Source organism: Eptatretus burgeri, chromosome 3 (genome assembly GCF_056783735.1).
Source record: "Eptatretus burgeri isolate ZD-2024b chromosome 3, Ebu_testis_v1, whole genome shotgun sequence".
Classification (NCBI taxonomy): domain Eukaryota; kingdom Metazoa; phylum Chordata; class Myxini; order Myxiniformes; family Myxinidae; genus Eptatretus; species Eptatretus burgeri.
In genome coordinates this window covers 101,190,974-101,215,495 of record NC_140963.1, presented here as the reverse complement: position 1 = coordinate 101,215,495, position 24,522 = coordinate 101,190,974, and the positions used below count along the sequence as shown (strand labels likewise).

The 24,522-nt window shown below is 44.4% G+C and overlaps 1 protein-coding gene across 5 annotated transcripts in view; it reads right to left on the bottom strand.

Moving 5' to 3' along the window:
• LOC147030540 (5'-AMP-activated protein kinase subunit gamma-1-like) overlaps nt 1-24,522 on the bottom strand; it is a 202,971-nt gene that overhangs the window by 35,405 nt on the left and 143,044 nt on the right. For all 5 annotated transcript variants that reach the window (XM_085874693.1, XM_085874696.1, XM_085874695.1 and 2 more), the window contains 2 exons: nt 14,876-14,927; nt 11,920-12,026 (listed from right to left, as the gene is read on the bottom strand). In XM_085874693.1, the coding sequence (XP_085730819.1) occupies nt 11,920-12,026; nt 14,876-14,927 (159 nt within the window). The remainder of the gene's footprint in view (nt 1-11,919; nt 12,027-14,875; nt 14,928-24,522) is intronic.

Here is a 24,522-nt window from a genome sequence, read left to right as displayed (position 1 = left end):
GGAATCGAACCAGATCCTCTTCCAAAGGGGTGTTGTAATTAACACAAACACACAATTTTCACTCTTGCACTTCCTTTTGTATGCATGCAAAGTTTCAGGCTGCTATGTTTGATGGTTTTGGAGTTATAGAGCGCACGCACGCGCGCGCACGCACACACGCACGCACACACACGCGCGCGCACGCACGCACGCACGCGCACGCACACACGCGCGCACGCACGCACACACGCGCGCACGCACGCACACACGCGCGCACGCACGCACACACGCGCGCACGCACGCACACACGCGCGCACGCACGCACACACGCGCACGCGCGCACACACGCGCACGCGCGCACACACGCGCACACACGCGCACGCGCGCACGCACGCACGCGTCGCTTCCCTGACGGACCAATTGTTCATCATGTTTTCCAAAAATTTTGGGTGAGGAGAAGGAAAGGAAAACAACTTTAACCATGCATAGAGCACTTTAAACCCTCCTTCCCCACCCCTTCCCTTTGCTCCTCGGTTGTCCTGATGTCCCTTCCCACTAGAAATGTTGGCAGAAATGAAGGACAAATTTACCCGTGCAAAGAGCGCTTTAACCTCAACGTTGCCCAGGTAAAATAGGAAATTGTAATACCTGTTGCCACCACCAGCAGGTGTCATTACACGGTACACATTTACATCGAGAATTTATGCTGTCCCCACCCCCAACAAACCCGATGGCCACATAGCCTTTGTTACCCCACCACAAGCGCACGTACACGCACACATACACACATTTGCACCCTGAGTTTGGAGTTTTAAAAGCAGCCACGAGTGCAAAGAAAAACACGATTGCTTGTACGGTTGCTCGGATGCTGAGGTATAAAAGTTAATACACACTGTACTGACTTCCTGTTATGCCTTGACGTCATACTGTTACGGTGCCGGTGCGTCGACCATGAGCACGACCGCGAGACGAAGCCGCAAGTCGACTTGACCGATCGCCCAGAATTCAGATCGTACTTCTCCAGAAAAGTCCGGAGAAGACGGGCCCCTTTTTGACCGAAATCCGCAAATGGGTAGACCACGTGGGGTAGGGTCGATTGCCAACTTCAATTTACCTAAGTACCCACGTGGTCCAACTACCAGGGAATTTCACCCTCAACGGAACTCGTACAAAACCAAGCCGCTTGGCAAGCTCGTTCCGTGTGCAATCCCGAGCGGTTTTGATCGCCGAGAACCGTCGGACCGAATTATCCCGTTACGGTGGCACAACGGCCTTGCTAGTTTCCAACACGCGCGACACGCTCAGTCAATGGCAGAAATGGACACGGACGAGCTGAGGACATTTAACAAATGGGGTTTATTTATAATAAAGCAATGGGGGCCTCGGGAACACAAAAGACAGAGCTACACCGAATATCAAAGATGCAATTATATTTACAGCACAGGCACTTATACAATTTTACTACTTACTAGACACGCACGCACGCACGCACGCACGCACGCACACACGCACACGCACACGCACACGCACACGCACACGCACACGCACACGCACACGCACACGCACACGCACACCCACACACACACACACACACACACACACACACACACACACACACACACACACACACACACACACACACACACACACACACACACACACACACACACACACACACACACACACGGACCCCCTGGGTCTTTAATGGGACCTCCAGCCCGGAGGACAGTCGGGCTGAGGGTGAGGGTAGCTGGTTACCTTGCCGCGAGCACGCGGCTGGACTTTCCCTCCTTCCGGGGGCTCTGGTCACCGAAGGACTGGTCCAGCGCAACCGAACCCAGCCGAGGTGAGATGATCACCCAGGCTCGCGATCACGTGAAAGAGGAGGCGGAGGAGGGTGAGGAGGAGGCCGAACAGGCCAGACAGGCTCCCCCGAGACGAGCGCTTCAGGGAGATGACGACCAAGCCCAGCTAAAAATAGATGTGTCGCTCGGGATGATGCTCCTCCTCGCTTCCTTCCCTTCGCTTCTCCTCAAGTCTCGTCTCTTTTGCTTCTCCCTGGCCTTCTTATGCTGCCCCGTTGGTGTCCCACAAGAAGAACCTGAACGAGAACAGGACAGGACCTAACCTGACAGAACCTTACAGGACCTAACAGAACCGAACCAGGGGAACGACGACAAATTCCCCAACCCAGAACAGAACAAACTGCTGCTCGCGCACAGCCCGCGCCCATCATTATACCCCCCGCTTCAAAGGGGGTGGGGGGGGGTCGCATCGTCGCAACTCCACCCTCTCCCGTCGCGGGCCCGGATTGGCTGAGTGGCGGTCACCCCACCCGCTGCACGCAGATTGGTCGAAGGCTGACGCGTGGCTCCTCCCCGAACTCCGCCTTCTCCACACCGGACGATCTTCTGCGCATGCGCCCTCGTCATTCCTTTCATTTGCCAAAACGGGCAGCAAACCCCCCCAATTGGCGAGGTGGCGTGGTGACATCACTTGGACCCGCCCCTGACACAGGAAGCTGAGTAACATGTCTCTGCAGGGCTCCACCCACCCCTGACGTCAGCCAGAGCGAGGTGAAGGGAGCGAAGTGAAGGTGAGGCGGTGTGGTCGGTGGTGTTGTCGGTGGTGTAGAAATAACCGAAAAGAAAACCTGACCATTAAAACAACTTCACAGCGCAGGAACATTTAATTACCCATTAGACTAGGGTCGGGACCCAAACTGGCAACATGTACTTACCGATATAACTAAGCTAAAGGACCTGTATGTTGGGTACGATAGATTTCCAGATTCGCAACACGACCCCCTCCCCTTTTTACAGACTCATCCCGAGTCGTCAAATTTGTAATGTGACGAGCATGTGTAAGTTTTTCCCCTGGTACAATTTACCTTCAGATCCCTGAGTGCGACATTTCTTTATACATGTCCAAAAAATAAATAACCCACTGCCCTGCGTAACGAACAAAACAAACTCACACAGACTCATACGGACGACTTAACTATATTGTCGGCACTAAAACAAACATGCAGGTGGGTTCAACGTATTTACAACCTTAACTTAACTGTTATTTTACCCGAACCATGGCCCAGGACCTGGCATCTGTGGGGAAGAAGGCATGGCAAAGTTAGTCACAGTTTGTGAGGGTGAGTGCTCCGCAGCTGATGGTCAGATGTCTTCAGGGCCTGCTCATCAGGTCCCTTCTTTTTTTTCTTAGTCTTCAGCTGCTGGAAGCAACTCACCCTAACCCGGCATGCCATATGCCATCCCACAGGCCATTTGAAGGGGGTAGCCAGGCTGCCCAAATGCAGTCTCTGGCTCCCTGTGCAAGAACAGGAAGGTAGCCGGCTGCCAAATGCAGTCCCTGGCTCCTCCCTGAAGTGAACTGGATGGATGATGCAAGAACACAAAATGAACTGGATGGATGCAAGCACGGTGCACGGACTGCTCAATGCAGTCCCCGTGGTGTAGCTGCCTGCAGGGCAGTCCTTGCAAAACACACTTGGAGATAGATCATGGCGCACATGGTGATGCATGAACACAGGGGCAAATGCAAGAAGGGTAGCAGGCATGGGGTTACGGCAGAGGCAGGCAACAAGGCATGGCAAGGCAGGAACAGGCCGCTGTAGCACAACAGGCCGGCAGGTGAAGCTGGCCGGCTTCTGGTCTCGTTCCATGTGAGTCTGGAGGGAGTGCGGTGGTGCCGGCCGCTCCAAAGGCGGGCTCGGACCTAACCTACTGTCTCCCCCCACTCTATCGCCTTTGCCTGTCTGTCCATACCCACCTCCCTTAATTTGCAACACAAAAACCAAATTTAGCCCCTTTTTATTTATTTTATTTTTCTCTATAATCTCCTCTCCCTCACCCCCTTTATCTTCTTTGTCCGGCGAACCTATAATGTCAATCTATTCCCAACTCCTACATTCCTATTTTGGAGGGGAATAAGGGAGAACCAGCATCCTGCCTTGAGGCCCAACAAAGCCTCAGAATGGCCTCCTACAGAGTTCAGCGATCCTCTCCACAGTGAGTCCAGCAGCCTACAACAAGCGAAGGGGTAAATCTCCTAACTATCCTGGCATTCATTAACCTTAAAGTACTCCGGGGCTTTCCAAAACAACTGTCACTTTAAACTATAGGTTCTAACAACCATGATTCCCATCTCGCCTGTGTTGGTGACCTTTACAAATTTGGGCTTAGCCCTCAAATTTTCATTCGTGCCCTCGCACAATTTCATGTCTGGGCAACGAAGCTCAACTAGCAGGAACTTCCCTTCTGCCGAACTCTAACCATAGCACCCCCCGGGCCCGCAGGCTGTCTCCGAGCCTACCAGCTCCCGATGAATGCGGGGGGGGGTTGCCCTCTCTGGCATTGACCCCTCCCATGCCCACGTGGCATTCTGGCGCTCCGGGTCCCTTTCCGAGGGTCGCCCGTGCCCACTACACTATCCCGGTCCCGTGGACCTTTGGCCTACTCTGGCCGACTAGTCCGGTGCCTGGGGTGCCCTCTAAAAAACTCACCGTTCAACAGTCACGCTCCCAGCCGGTCCATGAACTCCCGCACCCCTCCAAACGGGTTCCATGCCTTCTCTCGACACCAAAAACAAAACGGCCTCCTTTTAGTAAATTTAACTAGCATTAAACTGACCCCGGGGTCCCTTGGGTGGGTTTCACTCCTCCCCCCAATCAGTCATCGCACCATGCATACCACATTCATTCCACTCACACACTTGGGCCCACTGTCCCACATTCACTCATTGCACACTTTTCATTTTTCAGCTCACACCAACACTCTAACAATACATTTCACTGTTCCTGTTCCATGTTTAGCCGAGACGCCAAGTGCATCTAAGCCTTTTAAATCATGTATGGTATTTAAAGATTGGAAACACCTTTCTTCCATTTGTTGATGATGTACCAGGATATTTTTTTTTTCAGATCGATTTTTACTTAAGAAATATAAAGATTTCGTAAGTATATTGATGACTTCAGTCATCTGTTTGTGTGTTTGTTTGAGTGTGTGTTTGTGTGTGTATGTTTGTTTGTAGGCACGATAACTCGAGAACGGAAAAAGCTACCAATGTCAAATTACACCACGTGATTCAGGACGGTGATGGCTAGTGCTGATTAGATTTTGGTCAAAATCGGTCAAAGGTCAAGGTCACAGTGAGGTCAAACATTCGATTTTTGATGGTTTGGTACAGAATCATCGTAGAAACTTCTGGTTTGCGTTGCTACCTTCTCTGGAGACAGCTTTTATAAGACAAGGTCAGAGGTCAAGTTGACCATTTCATAAGTACCAGTCTATGACTGCTTGTTTGTTTTTTTCGGTATACCGGCATATTCAGAATTCCATAACAAGTATATCAATATGAAAATTATGTCGATAAAACCGCTACATCGATATATCGCCGGACCCTAGTTCAAAATGCTCTGAAAGTCGTTTCTTGTACGACTTGATATCTAGTGTAAAGAAAGGTTGAATACTTCAGCTTATTTTTACAAAATCTCATTGGAAGAAAAAAAAAAACATGACATCATATTTAATTGCTATTTGTTCTTTTCGTGAAGGACGTGTTACGCTTCGAACATTTGTCCCCCTTTGTTTAATGTGATAAAGTGTTTTCTTCATGTTACACAAAATATCGTACACGAATCATGTGCTATTTTGGTTTGGGGGAAAACAACTCGTGAATCCTGAACAAAACATTTGTTTGATCAAATTTCAACAACAAAGACTTGTAAACCTAACATGCAATTCAAAACCATGGATGTTGCAGCATGGAAATAATGAAATAAAGTCCTGAATAACAACTGTTTTGTACAATTTAACTTTGAATCATGTTCTTGTCATTTATTGAAGGATGTACTTAATGCAATGTAACCTCTTCTTCATCTTTACAGACAGTTGTAAATACATGGTAAAGTTTCAAACTACTATGAAAAGAAAAGAAAAGAAAAAAGTTGCTTTCCTTCAGTTAGAAGGTACAGCTTGCGATCCCCTCCGTCCCACCAAGAAATTTAAACAAAGTAATATTAAACACATGCCTCGTGGGAGAAAAATATTTTACATTTGCTTATCAAGCAAGAGGCACACACATTTGTAGCTCAGACACATTCATGAAAAGCTCACTCTGTAAATTACACCTGTAAATACATTTTCTGAGGAAATTGAAATTACAATGTAGGTTTTTAAATAATTGTGATGGTTCTCAAAATTTTTTGAAGCTTTCCAATGAATTGTGAAGCCATATTGTCAGCCAACAAACACTAAAGAACATTCTGAGAAGACAAAAATCACTCAGAAGTTTCTCATGTTCCACAAAGCAAGCCAAGAAAGCCGATGCAACATAATTAAGCTGAAATATTGTACATTTGCATTAAATAACAACAAATACAATTACAGCAAACTCTTGGTAAGAGACACTCAGTGCATACAGTACTTACTGTACTTCATCCAGCACACACTGGGCAGAAAACAGTGGGTAGTGCATACTATGTCCCATATTTTGAATTAGTTATATAATGAATGATACTTTGAGACTGAATTACAGTAGTTAATATTTATAACACACAAATTAGAACTTCTGAAAGTCACATTAGTCAATGATTAAATGTTTCAGAAAAAACAACATAAAACAAGCAGTCATAGACTGGTACTTACGAAATCGTCAACTTGACCTCTGACCTTGTCTAAGAAAAGCTGGTCTCGAGAGAAGGTAGCGACGCAAACCAGAAGTTTCTACAATGATTCTGCACCAAACCTCCCATAAAACATCCGATTTTTACGAGAATTTCGACGACCGAGTGTTAAGCATACTTAACCGTTACCAAAATTGAAGACAGGATTGAAATCGACTTTAAAACGAGCGCATAATGCCGTGTTACAATCCCCCTCATTAGCATAATCTTCAGTTCAGCCTCAGACACGACACCCAACATAAATCTCATATAACATCCGATTATTACCAGAATTTCGACAACCGAGTATTAAGCATACTTAACCATTTACCAAAAGTGAAAAGAGAATTGCAATCCGAGTTAAAACGAACTCGCAACGTCGACCGAAGCAAAAATCTCCATTTCTCCACGCAATTATTTAATATTATTTTATCAAACTCACAAAACCATAATATTCGGCCATCCACCAACAATCTTTACATAATCCGATGGCTTAGCGAGTCAGGCATGTGAGGATAACCTTTATTGGGAGAAAAAAAATGACTTTTAAACACCATCTTTATCGACAACACCGTCAGCGCGCACATGGAAAACCTTTACGTGACTCAACGCCGCATCTGCTCGAGCGCGCTGCACCACGTGACGACCCGTGACGCGGCGAGAGATATTTTTTATACAATCCGAAAACGTCTCCAAAACATCCGATTTTTACCAGAATTTCGACAACCGAGTGTTAAGCGTCCTAAGCGATCGCAAAAAACGAAGACAAAATTAAAATCAAAGTTAAAACAAACTCATAACGTCGACCGAAGCAAAAATACTCCATTTCTCCACATGAATTTACGGAATTATGTTTGGCCTCACTGTGACCTTGACCTTTGACCGATTTTGACCAAAATCTAATCAGCGCTAGCCATCACCTCCTGAATCAAGTGGTGTAATTTGACATTGGTAGCTTCTTCCGTTCGAGTTATCGTGACAACAAACAAACACACACACACACACACACACACACACACACACACACACACACACACACACACACACACACACACACACACACACACACACACACACACACACACACACACACACACACACAAACAAGCAGTCATAGACTGGTACTTACAAAATCGTCAACTTGACCTCTGACCTTGTCTAATAAAAGCTGTCTCCAGATAAGGTAGCGACACAAACCAGAAGTTTCTACAATGATTCTGTTCCAAACCATCAAAAATCGAATGTTTGACCTCACTGTGACCTTGACCTTTGACCGATTTTGAACAAAATCTAATCAGCACAAGCCATCACCCTCCTGAATCACGTGGTGTAATTTCACATTGGTAGCTTCTTCCGTTCTCGAGTTATCGTGCCTACAAACAAACACACAAACGCACAAACAAGCAGTCATAGACAAGTGCTTACGAAATTGTCAACTTGACCTCTGACCTTGTCTAATAAAAGCTGTCTCAAGAGAAGGTAGCGATGCAAACCAGAAGTTAATACGATGAATCTGTATGAAACTATCAAAAATCGTAACGTCGACCGAAGCAAAAATCTCCATTTCTCCACGCAATTATTTTATATTATTTTATCAGTCACAAAACCGTAATATTCGGCCATCCACCAACAATCTTTACATAATCCAACGGCTCAGTGAGTCAGGCATGAGAAGATAACCTTTATTGGGATAAAAATGACTATTAAACACCATCTTTATCGAAAATACTGTTAGCGCGCACACGCAAAACCATATGCGAGTCAACGACGCGTCTGCTCGAGCGCACTGCATCACGTGACGACCCGTGACGCGGCGAGTGATATATTTTTTATACAATCTTAAAACGTCTCCAAAACATCCGATTTTTACCAGAATTTCGACAACCAAGTGTTAAGCGTCCTAAGCGATGGCAAAAACCGAAGACAAAATTAAAATTGAAGTTAAAGCGAACTCGTAACGTCGACCGAAGAAAAAATACTCCATTTCTCCACATGAATTTACGGAATTATGTTTGACCTCACTGTGACCTTGACCTTTGACCGATTTTGATCATAATCTAATCAGCGCTAGCCATCACCTCCTGAATCAAGTGGTGTAATTTGAAATTGGTAGCTTCTTCTGTTCGAGTTATCGTGCCCACAAACAAAGAAACACACACACACAAACAAACAAGCAGTCATAGACTGGTACTTATGAAATCATCAACTTGACCTCTGACCTTGTCTCATAAAAGCTGTCTCCAGAGAAGGTAGCAATGCAAACCAGAAGTTTCTACGATGATTCTGTTCCAAACCATCAAAAATTGAATGTTTGACCTCACTGTGACCTTGACCTTTGACCGATTTTGACGAAAATCTAATCAGCGCTAGCCATCACCCTCCTGAATCACGTGGTGCAATTTGACATTGGCAGCTTCTTCCGTTCACGAGTTATAATTTTTTTTTGATGTTTGACCTCACTGTGACCCTGACCTTTGACAGATTTTGACCGAAATCTCATCAGCGCGAGCCATCACCCTCCTGAATCACGTGGTCTAATTTGACATTGATAGCTTCTTCCGTTCGAGTTATAACTTTTTTGGATGTTTGACCTCACTGTGACCTTGAACTTTGACCAATTTTGACCAAATTCTAATCAGTGCTAGCCATCACCCTCCTGAACCACGTAGTGTAATTTGACATTGGTAACTTCTTCCGTTCTCGAGTTATCGTGCCACCAAACAAAACAAGCAGTCACAGACTGGTACTTACGAAATCGTCAACTTGACCTCTGACCTTGTCTAATAAAAGCTGTCTCGAGAGAAGGTAGCGACGCAAATCAGAAGTTTCTACGATGATTCTGTACCAAACCATCAAAAATTGTAACGTTGACCGAAGCAAAAATCTCCATTTCTCCTCGCAATTATTTTATATTATTTTATCAAAGTCACAAAACCATAATATTCGGCCATCCACCAACAATCTTAACATAATCCGACGGCTTAGCGAGTCAGGCATGCGACGATAACCTTTATTGAGATAAAAAAAGACTTTTAAACATCATCTTTCTCGAAAACACCGTCAGCGCGCACACGCAAAACCTTTACGTGATCAACACTACCTCTGCTCAAGTGCACTGCACCACGTGACGACCCGTGAAATATTTTTTCTACAATCTTAAAACGTCTTAAAAAAACATCCAATTTTTACCAGAATTTCAAAGACTGAGTTTTAAGCATCCTAAGCGATCGCAAAAACCGAAGACAAAATAAAAATCGAAGTTAAAATGAACTCGTAATGTCGAGCAAAGCAAAAATACTCCATTTCTCCACATGAATTTACGGAATTATGTTTGACCTCACTGTGACCTTGACCTTTGACCGATTTTGACCAAAATCTAATCAGCACTAGCCATCACCCTCCTGAATCACGTGGTTTAATTTGACATTGGTAGCTTCTTCCGTTCGAGTTATCGTGCCACCAACAAACACACAAACACACACACACACACAAACAAACACACAGAGGATGGAAGTCATCAATATACTTACGAAATCTTTAGATTTCGTAAGTAATAAACTTGAAAAATGGTTGTCAAACTGTTCTGTATAGGACACCATGTTAGAACAAGGCCTAATTTGCATAATTTATTTGTTGACTTTACTTTAAATAGGTATAAAAACTAGAAGATACAATATTCATGTACACACAATAAATAAATTTAAAATGTCTTCATTGTTATTTTTCAAATTATTTCAAATTGTCCCATGCAAAATACTTTGTTCAAATTTATGAAAATTAAGTCACTAATTTCATTGTTAATATGCATAATTTATTATTTTCTCTTACAGAATCATAAACTTTGACTTTTTAGCCACAAAATGACACCAAACATTATACTATTACATCAAGATGATTTTTTTACCATCTGAGGTGACATTAGAAATAAATAAATAAAAATATATCTAATAACACACACACACACACACACACACACACACACACACACACACACACACACACACACACACACACACACACACACACACACACACACACACACACACACACACACACACACACACACACACTGACGGGGCTGGTGAGGAAGAACAATGTGCTTAAGTGGCAGAGTTCGTGTGCTGCCCGGGTTTGAGCCCTCACCACTCATGATCAGTGGTGTGTCACTGACAGGCGTATAACCAGAACCATCACCTTCAGTGGTTGGGAATGTGATGCGCTGCCCTGATGAGGCTCAACAAGGTAGTTTCACCCTTTCAACCACTGCACTGTATGGTGACCCTTCCCATTTGAACTGCTAGTTTGCAGTCATGGTAAAATACATTGCTACGAGAAAAAGACGCCACGGCCTCGAGTTATGCAATGCCTTTAAATTGCCTTCACATCATAAATATCTTATTCCAACATTCCCTGATTCATACGCTTGGTGACTGGCAATCCTCAGTCATGCAAAGTCCTTCCTCGGCCAACCTGAGCTCCTAACCACTTACAAAGCTTTTGTTCGCAGCCTGATGGAGTACTGCTGCTCTCCCCTCTGGGCTGGTGCTCCTGCCTCCCACCTTTCTCGGCTTCGCGCTGTGGAAACCAAGGCGTTTCGGATCATTGGCATCTCCTGCGTTGAGGCTGAGTCTTTGGGCCTCTCACTCTCTCACGCATCATCATTCGGTTTTTAATGTAAATGATATAAATAATTTTATTTGACGTTCCATATTCTTTCTTAACTGAGCATCGGTACTGTGACATTGGTATGATCTGAAAAGCGCACACCATTATGTTGACTGCTATTTGACTTTGTTAGCTAACCTGTGGGATGGACACTTGAGTAACGCCACCACAAACAATGGTCAGCACAAAGTATGCCTAACCAGACTACTTGCCTGAAAATGTGCAGTATGTTGGTCCAGTGAAAGCTCCCTTCTCCTCATAGGCATCATTAGCTTCCAAAAGATCCGGGACCCCCCCCCCCCCAGACGTCAGATTCCCACAACCCACAATAAAACAATTAGCACAATGGCACACGTAAAAATAGGCTAATCGTTAAGTGGTCAACATAACCAAGGAGTTAAAATAGGTTTGGGGCACAGCAAAAAAATAAAATAACAACATTTGGGTGAAGTGCAGCACGGGCCAGTGGCCAGCGATGCCCTGCTCCACCACATTAATTAAACACATGCACAAAGGCTTGTGAAAGGACACTCAAGTGTTCTAAAATTGACAAACCAGTTTGGCTGACATTGAAACATACCAAAAATAAAACTACATACCTGCAGAGAAACATCAAAAACGACCAACTTCGAACTGGTGGGGATGATGTCATAGCAGCGATGGGATTTCATGAACTGGGTATACACCGAATCCTCTGACTCTTCCCCTGCAGCAGCCCAAGGAGAAATGGGACAGAACAAGACAAAATGAACAAGGACAAGATGATTTGAAGGGGGGGGGAATAGAGGCAATACCCCTGGATGCTAACCTGGTGGAATAACAATACTGAAGAGGACGTCAGCAAAATGTACCAATGAACCAATATTTTAGCAAATACCTATTTTTTTGGGGGGGGGGAGGCCCCCCCTCCGGTATACCCCCTTGGACCCCGATCTTTTTTTAATGTCATGAAAAATCTTTGGTACATCACAGATGATGGTGGTGGTGGTCAAATTTCATCAGAATTGTGCATGTGATTTCTGAGAAGAAAGCAAATACCTCTTTTTCGGAGCAACCCCCCTTACAGCCCCTTAGACCCCAATTTTTGAAATGTCATAAACAAACTTTGTTACAGCACAGATAAATGAAAGTTGTAATCAAGTTTCATCGGAATTGTGTCGTTTCTGAGAAGGTGGAAAATACCTCTTTTGGGGTGCAACACCCCTGTAAACTTTAAACCCCCCTCAGACCCGGATTTTTTTTTTTTTAATGTCGTGAACAAACTTTGGTACATCATGGGTGATGAACTTTCATCAGAATTATGTGTGTAGTTTCTGAGAAGAAAGCAAATACCTATTTTGCGAGGCAACCCCCATAAAACACCTTAAGATCTCATTTTGTTTATTTTTAATGCCATGAACAAACTTTGGTAAATGCAGGGTGATGACGGTTGTGGTAAAGTTTCATCGAAATTGTATGTGTGTTTTGAGAGAAGAAGTTGCAAGTATTTGTGGATGGACGGACGGACGATGCGCCACCCCATTAATTTATCCGGAACGACGTTCCAGGTGAGCTAAAAAAAACAAGACGGCAAACTCAAGGTCGATGCAGTCAAAGCACTTGTAAATCAGCAATACAGGCCTAGATTGGTAAATTAGAATTGCATTGGATGGAAATATTCCAAAAAGAGTAAGATGAACCACACCATGTTAGACCGCAACACTTGGTTTCAAAATCTGTGAATAATCTTCTGAAATCCATTTAACGCAGTCAAACTCAAATGTCTTTATCCAGTGATTAATCAAGCCAAAAGCAAATTGCACGTCAAATGAAACCATTCAACAAAATGATTTATGTTCAACAATTGTGTACACATCTCAATGAGTTGTTTTTAATGGACCCAATTAATCCCACACATTGTGTGGTCAGTCAGGGAAGCATTTTGACCCATTCTATCATGAATCGGCTGGCCAGGCACAACATCCAACCAAACAAGTTTGGAGATATTTGTAATTTGTTCAGGGTACCGGCGATAACCTGCCTACTCTGGCAGACACGCATGATGGGATCTTCAATGTCCATCCGACAACACGAAAATATGGGCCATCTGGGTTAAAAATTCGTCTGAGGGACTGCAAGCTTTGTGATGCAATGTCCCGCCTGCGAGACCCCGATCCGCAAGTTTAGACTTCGGTCAGGAATCGATCCCAGGGTACTACATGGCTCGAAGGCAAGTGTGCCACCTGTGGACCACCCTGTTGGACAGGGTCACCACTCGGTATGAAGGTCGTCCCCCTCCCCCCACCACAAAACTTTATGAGCCCTTCTATCGTAGGACCAATCAGATGATGACAGATCTTCAGGTCAAGAATAGATTTATAGCAGAACTTCAAAAGACACACACACACACACACACACACACACACACACACACACACACACACACACACACACACACACACACACACACACACACACACACACACACACACACACACACCTTTAGAGTTTTACTGGAACCAAAATCATCAATCATGTCATCATACTTTGACATGCATCATTCTGACAGTCATGTCATTTTACCTACATCTTGCTTCCCCCTCAAGCCAAACCGATCTCAGTTGAAGAGGAATGTAAATAGATATATTATTTCTCTTTCATAGCTATACTTTCCTTTGTGTAGCTCCAACCTTTAAATGGCCTTTGTCTTTGTGGTGGATGAAATTCCAATGAAAAAAAAATACATCAGATTCCGTCGCAAGTCATCAATTGAGACGATGGCCAGATGTGACAGCCTATTCTACAACATTGTACAGCGTAAGGATCTCTCGATGAACTTCAGCTTTGAGAAAGTGTGTTCTGCCAATGCAATGGTTCCTGGCATTGTCGGTAACAGCCTCAGAAGCTTGTGCACATTTGGATAAGTGTTGATGAGCGAGTTGTTTTTTTGGATTGTAGCTCGGTGTTTCTTGTGGAGTAAATCTTTCCAGCACCAGATTGTGCAGAAGCTTACATTTTTCCAGCAGCTCGTTCGATTCCGCAACAATTGAATTTGAATCGATTAGCGGGTCGTTAACGGCTTTTTCCAAGATCACTGCCGCCGAAAGCTTTCGTGGCTGTGATGGTGAATAGCTGCAGGACACAGGAAGACTGTTTGAATCTACTTTCCACACTTTCCAGTGTGGTCAGACAAATATCAACAGCCTTGCAGAGAAACTCAAATTTGAACTTTTAGTGCAAGTCTGAAACCAGTTCATCTACAGACTTGGATGAAAAGTACTGAATTTCACTAAGCATGCAAAGTCACTCGAACTTACAGGATTTTCTCCCGCTCATGAAAGTACTCAGGGGCTTCAGATCAGGTTCGGCCATGTTATTGGAAATGTGTCTTGACTGTACTACTGGACCTTCAAGATTTGAAAAAAAAATTTGCACGCTGATGAGGTTAGGGGTTGGGGGAGGGGCGCTCGTGGCCGCAGACTTCGCAGAGGCTGAATGGAGGCCCAGTCAGAAAATGGCATACACGTGAAAGGTTGTAAAACATTGGCACAAAGTAAGCACACCCATTTCACCTACCCTCTTTGCACAAGTCCAACTTTTCCAAAATTCCCTCCACTCCAGGTGATGCCTGAGGAGAGAAATGCACAAAGTTTAGCTGAAGGAGAAGTTACACAAATGTTGCGAGATAGACAGAGAGCTGTTGTTGCATCATTCAGAAGGGTGAAGCTGCAAGGATTTTGAGATAACCCATGATCCCACAATTCCAAGAACAATACGGGACTATAATGAAATTATAAATACTACAACTGGATCATGCATTTAACAAATTTCATCAAACGTTCACGTGAACACCGGCAGACAACCAGCAGTTCAATTTGGTCTGCCTGTCCACAGGCAATATTAGTAAGCATGGCGGCAACCATAAATATACCAGCCACCACAGTGAAGCATGCTGCCAAGTTTTATAATGCTAATCCAACCATGCCAAACAACGTGCAGCATCATGAACTGCCAACAGCAGCAAGCACTCTCGATTTGCCCAACTGGTGACAGCAGGACCATTCATGGTGGTGGCAAGTTGAAATACCATAATTACTGCATGCTGATGCAGCCTCACCATGATAAAAGAGCATTCCAACATGAGAAGCTCTGCTGCTCACAATACGGAACACGACGGACAGGAAAACCGACGACGTCCATCTCAACAAGAGACACACGACATCACAACCCAGACTGCAACCCGGTTGCATCACAACCAACACTTTGCGTAAACTCCGTTAGAGCCACAATGCTGACCAATCTGTAAGAAATCCCCAAGTCAGTAAATTGTTTGACACGTGGATTGCAAGGTGACCTTTCTTTGGAGACTTTTGAGTGTACATTTGTGCTACCAATATACAGGGCAATGATGTCATCTGAAGGCTGGTAGTGAAGCAAGGAAACTTGCACTGGAGGGAAGAGTGGGGAGTGAAGAGGGCAGGGGGATTTAGGAACCCAACCTAATAATTTCCTCAAGGCCCGGTCACACCTTGACGTTTTGGCCAACGTATGCCGATTTTTGAATTTTTTTTCTAAAACGCTGGCACACGTTGAATACGTTATGGGTAAGTTTTGATAACATTGAGAGCACACTGGCATACGTCGTAGTACGTTGCCATACGTCGTTGTACGTTGGCTTTAAACGTTGTACTTTTCGGTTGTCCTCAAATTTTTTCATGCTTGAAATTTCACGACGTATGCCGGCGTATGACTCACACGTTCCGCTACGCTGGCCACAAGTTGTATGCACGGTCTGCGATCGTTGACAGACGTCAACACATGCTACTTGTAAGTTAATCATAAGTTGAGACACGCCGAGGTAATGTTTAGCGTACCCGAAACTTATTTCTAACCTATGATTAACGTGTTGTTGGCACGTTACGCGATCGTTGCCACACATCGACAGACGTTACTTTTAAGTTACTCATAGGCTGAAAGACGTCGGTATAATGGATCGTCCTTGCGTCAGCGGCCACGGCCAGGACACTTATTTGCAGCATTCTTCAAACTTTTCTTCGGCATGACGAGGATGTTCACACTTCGATGTCTAGCTTGGCTATGATTCCAATTGTCCATCGGCAGCGTCTATTTAAAATAGTCGAGTTTGAGCGTTTTAACACGTTCAGAAGAAACGTTTCAAATTTCCAAACCCCAGCATCAAAAAAACCAAAAAAACAAAAAAAAAACAAAGGCGAGTGACAGCAATTTAAATTGTTCATTGTAAACAATGAAACTTGCTGAGTGGTACCGTTTAAAAGTCGTTGAGTGTAAAAAAAATCCAATTGTTGAGCGGAAGCGTCTACTTTCAATAGTGGGGTTTGAGCGATTTAGCACGTTCAATAGAAACGATTAAAATTTCCAAACCCCAGCGTCAAAAAACAAACAAACAAAGGCGAGTGACAGCAATTTAAATCGTTCATTGTAAACAATGAAACTAGCTGAGTGGTACCGTTTAAAAGTCGTTGAGTGTAAAAAAAATCCAATTGTTGAGCGCAAGCATCTACTTTCAATAGTGGAGAAGCAGCCATTTAAATCGTTGAGTGGCAGCCTATGAACCTACCCGTGGACACGCGGACGCAAGGAGGATCCATCATAACCCACACCCTCCCCCTCACACCCACCTACTACTGCCAACATGAACAAACTACTACTAATACCAATACTGTTACTGATACTGATACTGTTACTGCTGACATGGACATCGACTCAAAAAGGACTCGAAAACACTGTTGGGTTCCCCTTTTATGAACACCATTTTTATATACCAATTCCCAAAACCGCTGGGAACACGTCTTTATATGGCAGTTATAAGCTAGAAACACATTCATTTTTTTTTTTGTCGACCGGAAGACGTCATTGGAATACGTCTACATACGTCGATGTGTGTTGGGACTACGTAAAGAATTGGTTCAAAGCACGTCAAACATAAGTTAGAAATAAGTTTCGCGTAAAAAAGACATTACCGCGACGTGTTTCGACTTATGAGTAGCTTATAAGTAGCGTTTGTGGACGTGTGTAAGCGTCCGCATATCGTGTGTAAAACTTATCCTCATCGCATGCGGAACGTGTGTCATACGCCGAGTACGTCGTAAAATTTTGAACATGTTCAAAATTTGACGTACTCTACCTACTACGACTTATGATAGCATATTTAGCGTTATACTCGCTCATACCAAACTTACCCATACCGTATTTGACGTGCCCCAACGTTTTAGACACTTTTTGTTACGTCGGCATACGCTGGCAAGATCGCCAAGGTGTGACCGCGATGTTGACACTTCCATTTCTACGGCAGTTATGATTCGAATCGTTGTGCGTCAGCCTTTTAATAGGCTACGTCACGACATCGTCGGCGATGCGTGCAACGCGCTATGCCTGAGTTAGACTATCGTTGGGCATCGGTTGTGTAGGCCGACAACAGGTTCAGCATTCGTTGGTATAAGTTATCTATAACACAACGAAACGTTCTGTGTAGTTACCAATGCGTTATACATAAGACCAAGTCGCTATGAATACGTCCGAATCTTTAAAAAAAACATCAAAAGTTCAACGTAAGCCAGCGTTTTACATACATTTTAATACGTTGCCATCGCTGGCTAAAACGTCAAGGTGTGACCGGGCCTTAAGCAACGATGGAAAAGTAATTTTTTTTTTTTTGAACGAATGGCTGAAAAAATACAGAATGGAAACATTTAACAGTTCCCAGTATGTCCTACACAACACAGTGATGCGTGTTTTTACAGTGGGACACTAAATCACAGCCTTTTTCCAGCAATTTGGACATCCATTACTAAAACGAGAAGCATCCGTCCGTCACTTCATTTTATAAAGGGTTCCCGTAGTTGTACAACAATAAAAAATGGGACTGTTGGAAAGCTAATGTCGATTCACTTGGCACTAAAATGAGTGTTGGTTTAATCACAATTACGGCCGTTGTAAAAGTCCTCTTTCCGGGATTGAAGAAGAAGCGGTTCCAATTGGTAGCATTATATTATACGGACAGCAGGAACCCTTAGGAGGACATGGAAAAAGCACACACAATTCTAAACAGTAATACCTTGCTTAACGCTGCTCCATCGAATGCTGATGTGTTGTAGAAACACGACACACGACATGTTGTTGTAGATGAGAACTGCAAAGCTCTCTGTCTTGGAGAAATTATTTTACAAAAATAAAAAAAAATTACCCCCATGTGGGGGTGACGGTCATTTCGATAAGACCACAAGTTCTCAATGTTCAGTCCAGGTAACCGCGAAACAGTCCAAACTAACCATTTTGATTGAAATAGTTCACAGAGATACACTAGGATAATAGTACTAATGACATAATTAATAAATATGTATTGTTTATTTAGTACCCGGATTAACACATCAGAATCACCAGTAAGTGCAATACGTGGTTTTTCCGGTCCGTCCACTCTCTGGGGACATTTCACGTTGTAGAAAAAAAACGAAAAAATAGGCTTAGATCTCGGAGATTATGATAATCCTGTACATTATAATGCAACTTTCAGAATGAAAATTGGTCAAGTATTTATAGAGATATTGAGGTTTGAAAAATAGTTAGAGCGAGCAAATTCATTAATTATTAATTCCACAGAAGTTACGTGACACTGCACAAAGTAACATGTCAGGTATGAAAAAAAAACATTTTGTATGCCAGATTCATTCATTATTAATTCATTAATTATAGAATGTACTCATTGATATATTAATCAGAAAGCCCAAAGCATGTGGCATAATTTATCACTTATCCCCTCATCCTGCAGCCCGATGTCCGCCGGTGATTATGTTAGATATCGGCACGATCGAGAGGAGCCTGCGAATTATCCCTGCTGATGCACTGAATTGATGCAATCGTTCGGCCAGAATATTCGTTGTCAAGATGTTGCGTGATTAAATCACCAATACAGTCACTCGAATTTATACCGCCGACATCCTTCTTAACAATCACCTTCGCCCCAGAAACCAGTCAATCTGAACCACGCTGGCCACTGCTCAGACGCCATGACCGGACTACTGCGCAGTTCAACTACGCAGTTTGGTTAAAGATGACTCGGCATTTTGGCGCGCGCGCACGAAATTATATTTTGAAAATAAATGCCGACGTTTACATTTCGGGTTTTGAAATTTTTGCACCTTCGGCGGAAAATGTATAAATATAAAAGGCTAAAAATGTGTTTTATATTTATATTACATTTCTCCTTCCTTCCTTCTTTGCGAATCGCATCGGCGTTTTTGGCCATCTTCCAGATCACGTGACGATCAAACGGGAAGGAAATTCAAAAATCTGTCTGGTTAGATACAAGATAATATTTTTTACAATCATAATCAATAAACAGTTGCCGAATATCTTGAAGAATGGCAGACTACATAGGTTTTGAAAATGGCGATTTTTATAACTTACTTGACCTCGTCCCTGACCTTGAACCCGGACAAAAGTTATATCAGTGTGCAACACTCATCGACCTCTACCCACATACGAAGTTTCATCAAGATTGGAAAGAAAAATTGTTGACGAACGTACGGACGGACATTTGGTCCGGCTTTATTAGGTCATCTCGGGAGAGATGACGTAAAAATTAGGAAAATGCATAACACGCAGTGCTCGCCGAGTGAACGCACCTGCCGCCATTTTTGTACTGGATGCACATGCTCTGAGTCAATCAGCGCTGTTCACTCAGCCTTTGTTTTGCAGCAGAATGAACCTACTCCCATCTCGTCTCCCACCGCTGCCGCGTGGGAGTTGGAGCAGGAGCAGAGTAGGAGCGACGATAATTATTCTTTTCAACGATGCTTGTACATAACGTTGTGGGAATGCTCTTTAGAGGTTAATAAAACTGTTTAATAAAACTAGAGTTATTTCTTAGCCATTTGCTTTGATAAGTATGACATACTATTTGTGCAAGAGAGTGCAATCAAATAGGCTGTACGTTTTTAATGCTATTTTCCTCTGTTTATGTGTCTTTACAAAGCACACACGAGCACTTTGTAGCTCAAGCCATGAGAATGCGCAGGTGTGGCGAATCTGCATTGAGAAAGTCGGCAAACGCCTTACCACAGGGCTGATGTGCGGGGAAAATCTGCATTGAAGTAGTTTGCAGTTAGCGTCACCATTAAAGCGGCCCAACATGTGGCCAGATTGGCAGTTATGCTACGAGCATTTTTAGTTACGACTGCTTGAGAAAGACATGGAGAGGCACAATCTGTTCAGCTGCTTGAGAAAAACAGAGAAGCACAGTAACTAACTACTGCTTGGAGGAAGGGGTGCACCAGGGCCTCTGGATGTGCGGGGCTACGACCATTTCATCCCCAAAGGTAATGAGGGCTTGGAAGAGGCCACGATTCTGGAGCTTGAGAGTTTTTACGGTGGTTTGCGCCGGACAGCTGCTGATAACTCTGCATCTCGACGACTGCACTACTTGCCTCTGGTTTGAAATAGACCTCTCAGCATTATCGTTTGTTACATATAATCCCTGTACTGTGCTCTCATCGAATGAGTGAAAGGGCCCGAAGATGAGAACTGTAAAGAAATCTGTGACATTTGTTTTGTGTGAGCTCAGTAAAGGTGATAACTGGGTATATTTACTGATCTGTTTATATTTGTTTATTGCATACTGGTTGCTATTGCTCGATGTAATCCTTAATCCTTCTCCCTTCCCATTTAATTGTGAAATTGCAACAAAAATTGGTGTTGGTTTCATCATCAATGCGCTAAAAGGGGGACATTGTACCACTGTTTATATGGAGATGCATTTCCAAACTGGTCTCGGGGTCGGATTCTGTTCATTGTGGTGATCTCATTTGACAATTTTGGTATCATCAGAAGAGCTGGCTCAATCCAGCTCAGAGCGTTTGCGATCGGCTGGATTAGGACGGCCGCGAATGCCCATCGGCGCATCACTCAGTGAAATACACAGTCCCAACGAGTACTGCAACATGACAAATTGGTCCGGGAACTTGCTCGGGGCTGTGGACCGAGCTGGCAGTTGCGGTGGTTTTGAAATGACATGCGGAACTTGAACCAGGTAATCGGAAAGGTCCTGCGGCTGTTACAATATTTTATGTTTTCCTTAATACTTATTAATGTTGTTCTGATAATAAAAAAAGTTTTTATTTATCAAAGAATATGCTTATCTGTATCATTATGAGCGCAATTACCCATACTCAAATGAAGCCCTCATATACCGCTCATGCAGAAGAAATAACGCTGTCGGGAACGCATCTCCATATAAACAATTGTATCATGTCCCCTTTTTAGCGCATTTTTGATTTGCGCTCTCTTCTCCAGGAAAGCATCCTGAGCACCAAGCGAGGTATTGCTCAAGAGTAATATTTACTTGAAGAAATAGAAAATAAATATATAAAAGCACACGGAAGGAGCACACAGACAACTAAAAGGTTCATAGAAGACCTCACTCCATGCAGTCTTGAGAAAAAGCAAATGGGAAGGGTCTTTTATACTCTTGCTTTGCATTTCTGAGCAAAATATAGATACATTTACGATGAGCCACCATTTTGCCTGAATCTCGATATTCTCCAACGCTGAGTGCATGAGCAGCAAATTTCATTGGTCGAGATGGTTGGGATAAAATGGCGTAATATTGTGTCCAATTACAACTGAACTAGAGGTTCGTGGAAGTGCCAAGGTGATTTGTGTTCTACAGATCAGTATATAATTCAAATGAAATAAAATAAAGACTTTAAAGGCTTTAGAAAAAAAAATAATAATAAAAAAAGAAATCACTTTTTTTCTTGGAAGTTTCCCGTTGTTGATGCACACTCTGACACGACCTTATTCAATACTGTTGCGAATTCGCGCCCGCCGGCGTGCGATCGGCCGCTCGACTCGAATGGCGGCCGCCTCGCCCACCGGAACGGACAATTCTGTCGTGACCCTCTCGGAACAATGCCGGGAGATAGTCACGGGTGGGGGTTTAACGCCACCACGACCGTGCCAATTGCCCACCCGCGCAGGATAGGGTTGCTCGCCAAATTCGATCGACCGAAGTACCTGCGCGGATGGTCGACCGGGCGATCGTACCTCGCCGCAGGCCGACTCCGGACACGAACCGCTTAAGCGGTCTGTTCCGTGTTATCCGGTCTGTTCCGAGCGGTGTTATCGTCGGCCTCGGCGGTTCCGATTAATTACCGGGCGTATTAAGCCCACTACGAACCCTTTACGTGAAGCAGGATGGAGGGTAAATAAAGAAAAGACGAAGCGAAACGGGAAAACAGTTCACACAATGCACATTTATTACGCGACACACGGGAAGCACACATATACAGCCAAACAGTCAAAATGCACCTGTAGCAGTAAAACAAAAGAAATGATGCAGAGTTACTACCGAATACACGTACACACGGCAACACTTATACAGTTCTACTTTACAAGACACGACGCCAACACACATTTACTCAAAAGCAAAGGAAAGAAACCACCCTCATAGACAAGGGGGCAGACGGGCCTGTAGGCCAATATGTGCGCGGGACCTGAAGGAGCGGCCACGTCCTCGAGACCGGGTGGGTCCTACCCGCGTCCTCGTGACGCGTTGGCGGACGAGCCGCAGATGTGGCCGCGTGGCTGTGCCCCGACTCCGTGCTCCTTCGCGGGTTTCGTTGGCACGATGTTTGGAGTGGGGTGGGAACGGGGCCCCCTTTGTTGCACTATCTCAGCGCGGGTGAAAAGGGGGAATTGTTGATGCCCTGGGGGAGGGAGAATGGCTGGCTGGCTTGGGTCCCGCAACGAGCAATCTCCCACCGCGACCTCGTCGCCGACCGCCATCCTTCTCGCCTCGGACCCGAGCTCCTTGGCCTCTTCCCACAACTCTCCTCAGCCGACTGCAGAACTCAACTCGATGCCTTCGCCACCCGACTCCACTCTCTGCCACACTCTGCTGCTACCACACTCTGCCCTCCAACCAAAAACTGACTTGCCACGATTCGCCTGGTGCTCGCCGTTTTATAGGCCAGCAGGAGAAGCAATATGCAAATTTCTGGATCAGGATGACCTCGGGGGCGGAGCCACGCTCGCCAATTGGACGGAGGAAAAGTGGGCGTGAACCTCCCCTGATCCTAGAATTTGCATATATGGATTTCACACAGACACGCCTGGAGGCGGGGCCAAGCCGCTCCGCGCTTGCTAATTGGACGGATCAGAAGTGGGCGTATAGCGTTCTTGATCCGAATTCTCCCTCGGAAAGGCCGTTATTTGCACTCGCGGCTCGGTGCGTATTTTGAACGAGCCCAAGACAGCCCGACGCTCAGTGTTCACAGGTGGTGCGGGAATGGCCGTAGAAGGAGAGAGGTGAAGGTGGTGGAGGATTTATCGGTGGTGGTTTGATGGTTATGGCGGTTGAGACGTGGTTGGTTCAAAATACAGATAGAACAGAAAAACAGCTATCTCAAAGTGTCGCAGCCCGAATGAATCACATAAATTCCCTCCAAACAACGGGTTTGGGGCTAACTACACATGTACTTAGAGTTATCTCACCTACGGGACCTGAATGGTGGTTTGCGAATTTCCACAGCCGGAACAATACGTTAAATTAGTTATTCCTGCCTGTTTTTTTGTCTGTTATGACGTCCTTAAAAACAGAAAGTTCCCTGTTTGGAATAAATTACAGTATTGTTTGACTGCCAGACAGGCAGAAAGAGTAAAACAATTACCTTACTCATATCTCTGCTTGCACGATTGGGAAGAGATTCTGCACAGTTTGCCAAATTCAAAGCTAAAGTACTGCTGAACTGCAGGTTCGTGTTCTACAATGTTCAAAATATTTAAAGTCAATTGAAATCAAGTCGTTCCTCAATTCATAGACGGACTTCTGTAGACAGAGAAACAGATAAAGTGAAACAATTACTGAACCCCCTGCTTTCCCCTTCATAGGCGGCAACAAACACCACCAACACCACCACAGCAGCAGCAGCGTGTTTTTAAAAAATAATAATCCTTTTTTCATGTTTCACTTCATTTTACATCCTCATTGACATTCACATGGACATGCGATATGTTTGTGAAGTATAACTTGCTGTCTTGATTAAACCCCTGAGCGGAGTGACAAGTAAGCATGCCGAGTCCTTTCCTAAACTGACGCTCGGCAGCGGATACGTGACAAAAAGCCAGAGGAAATGTACACATTGTTATCACAGACTGTACGGCAAACACATTCCGCTGCCTTTGTC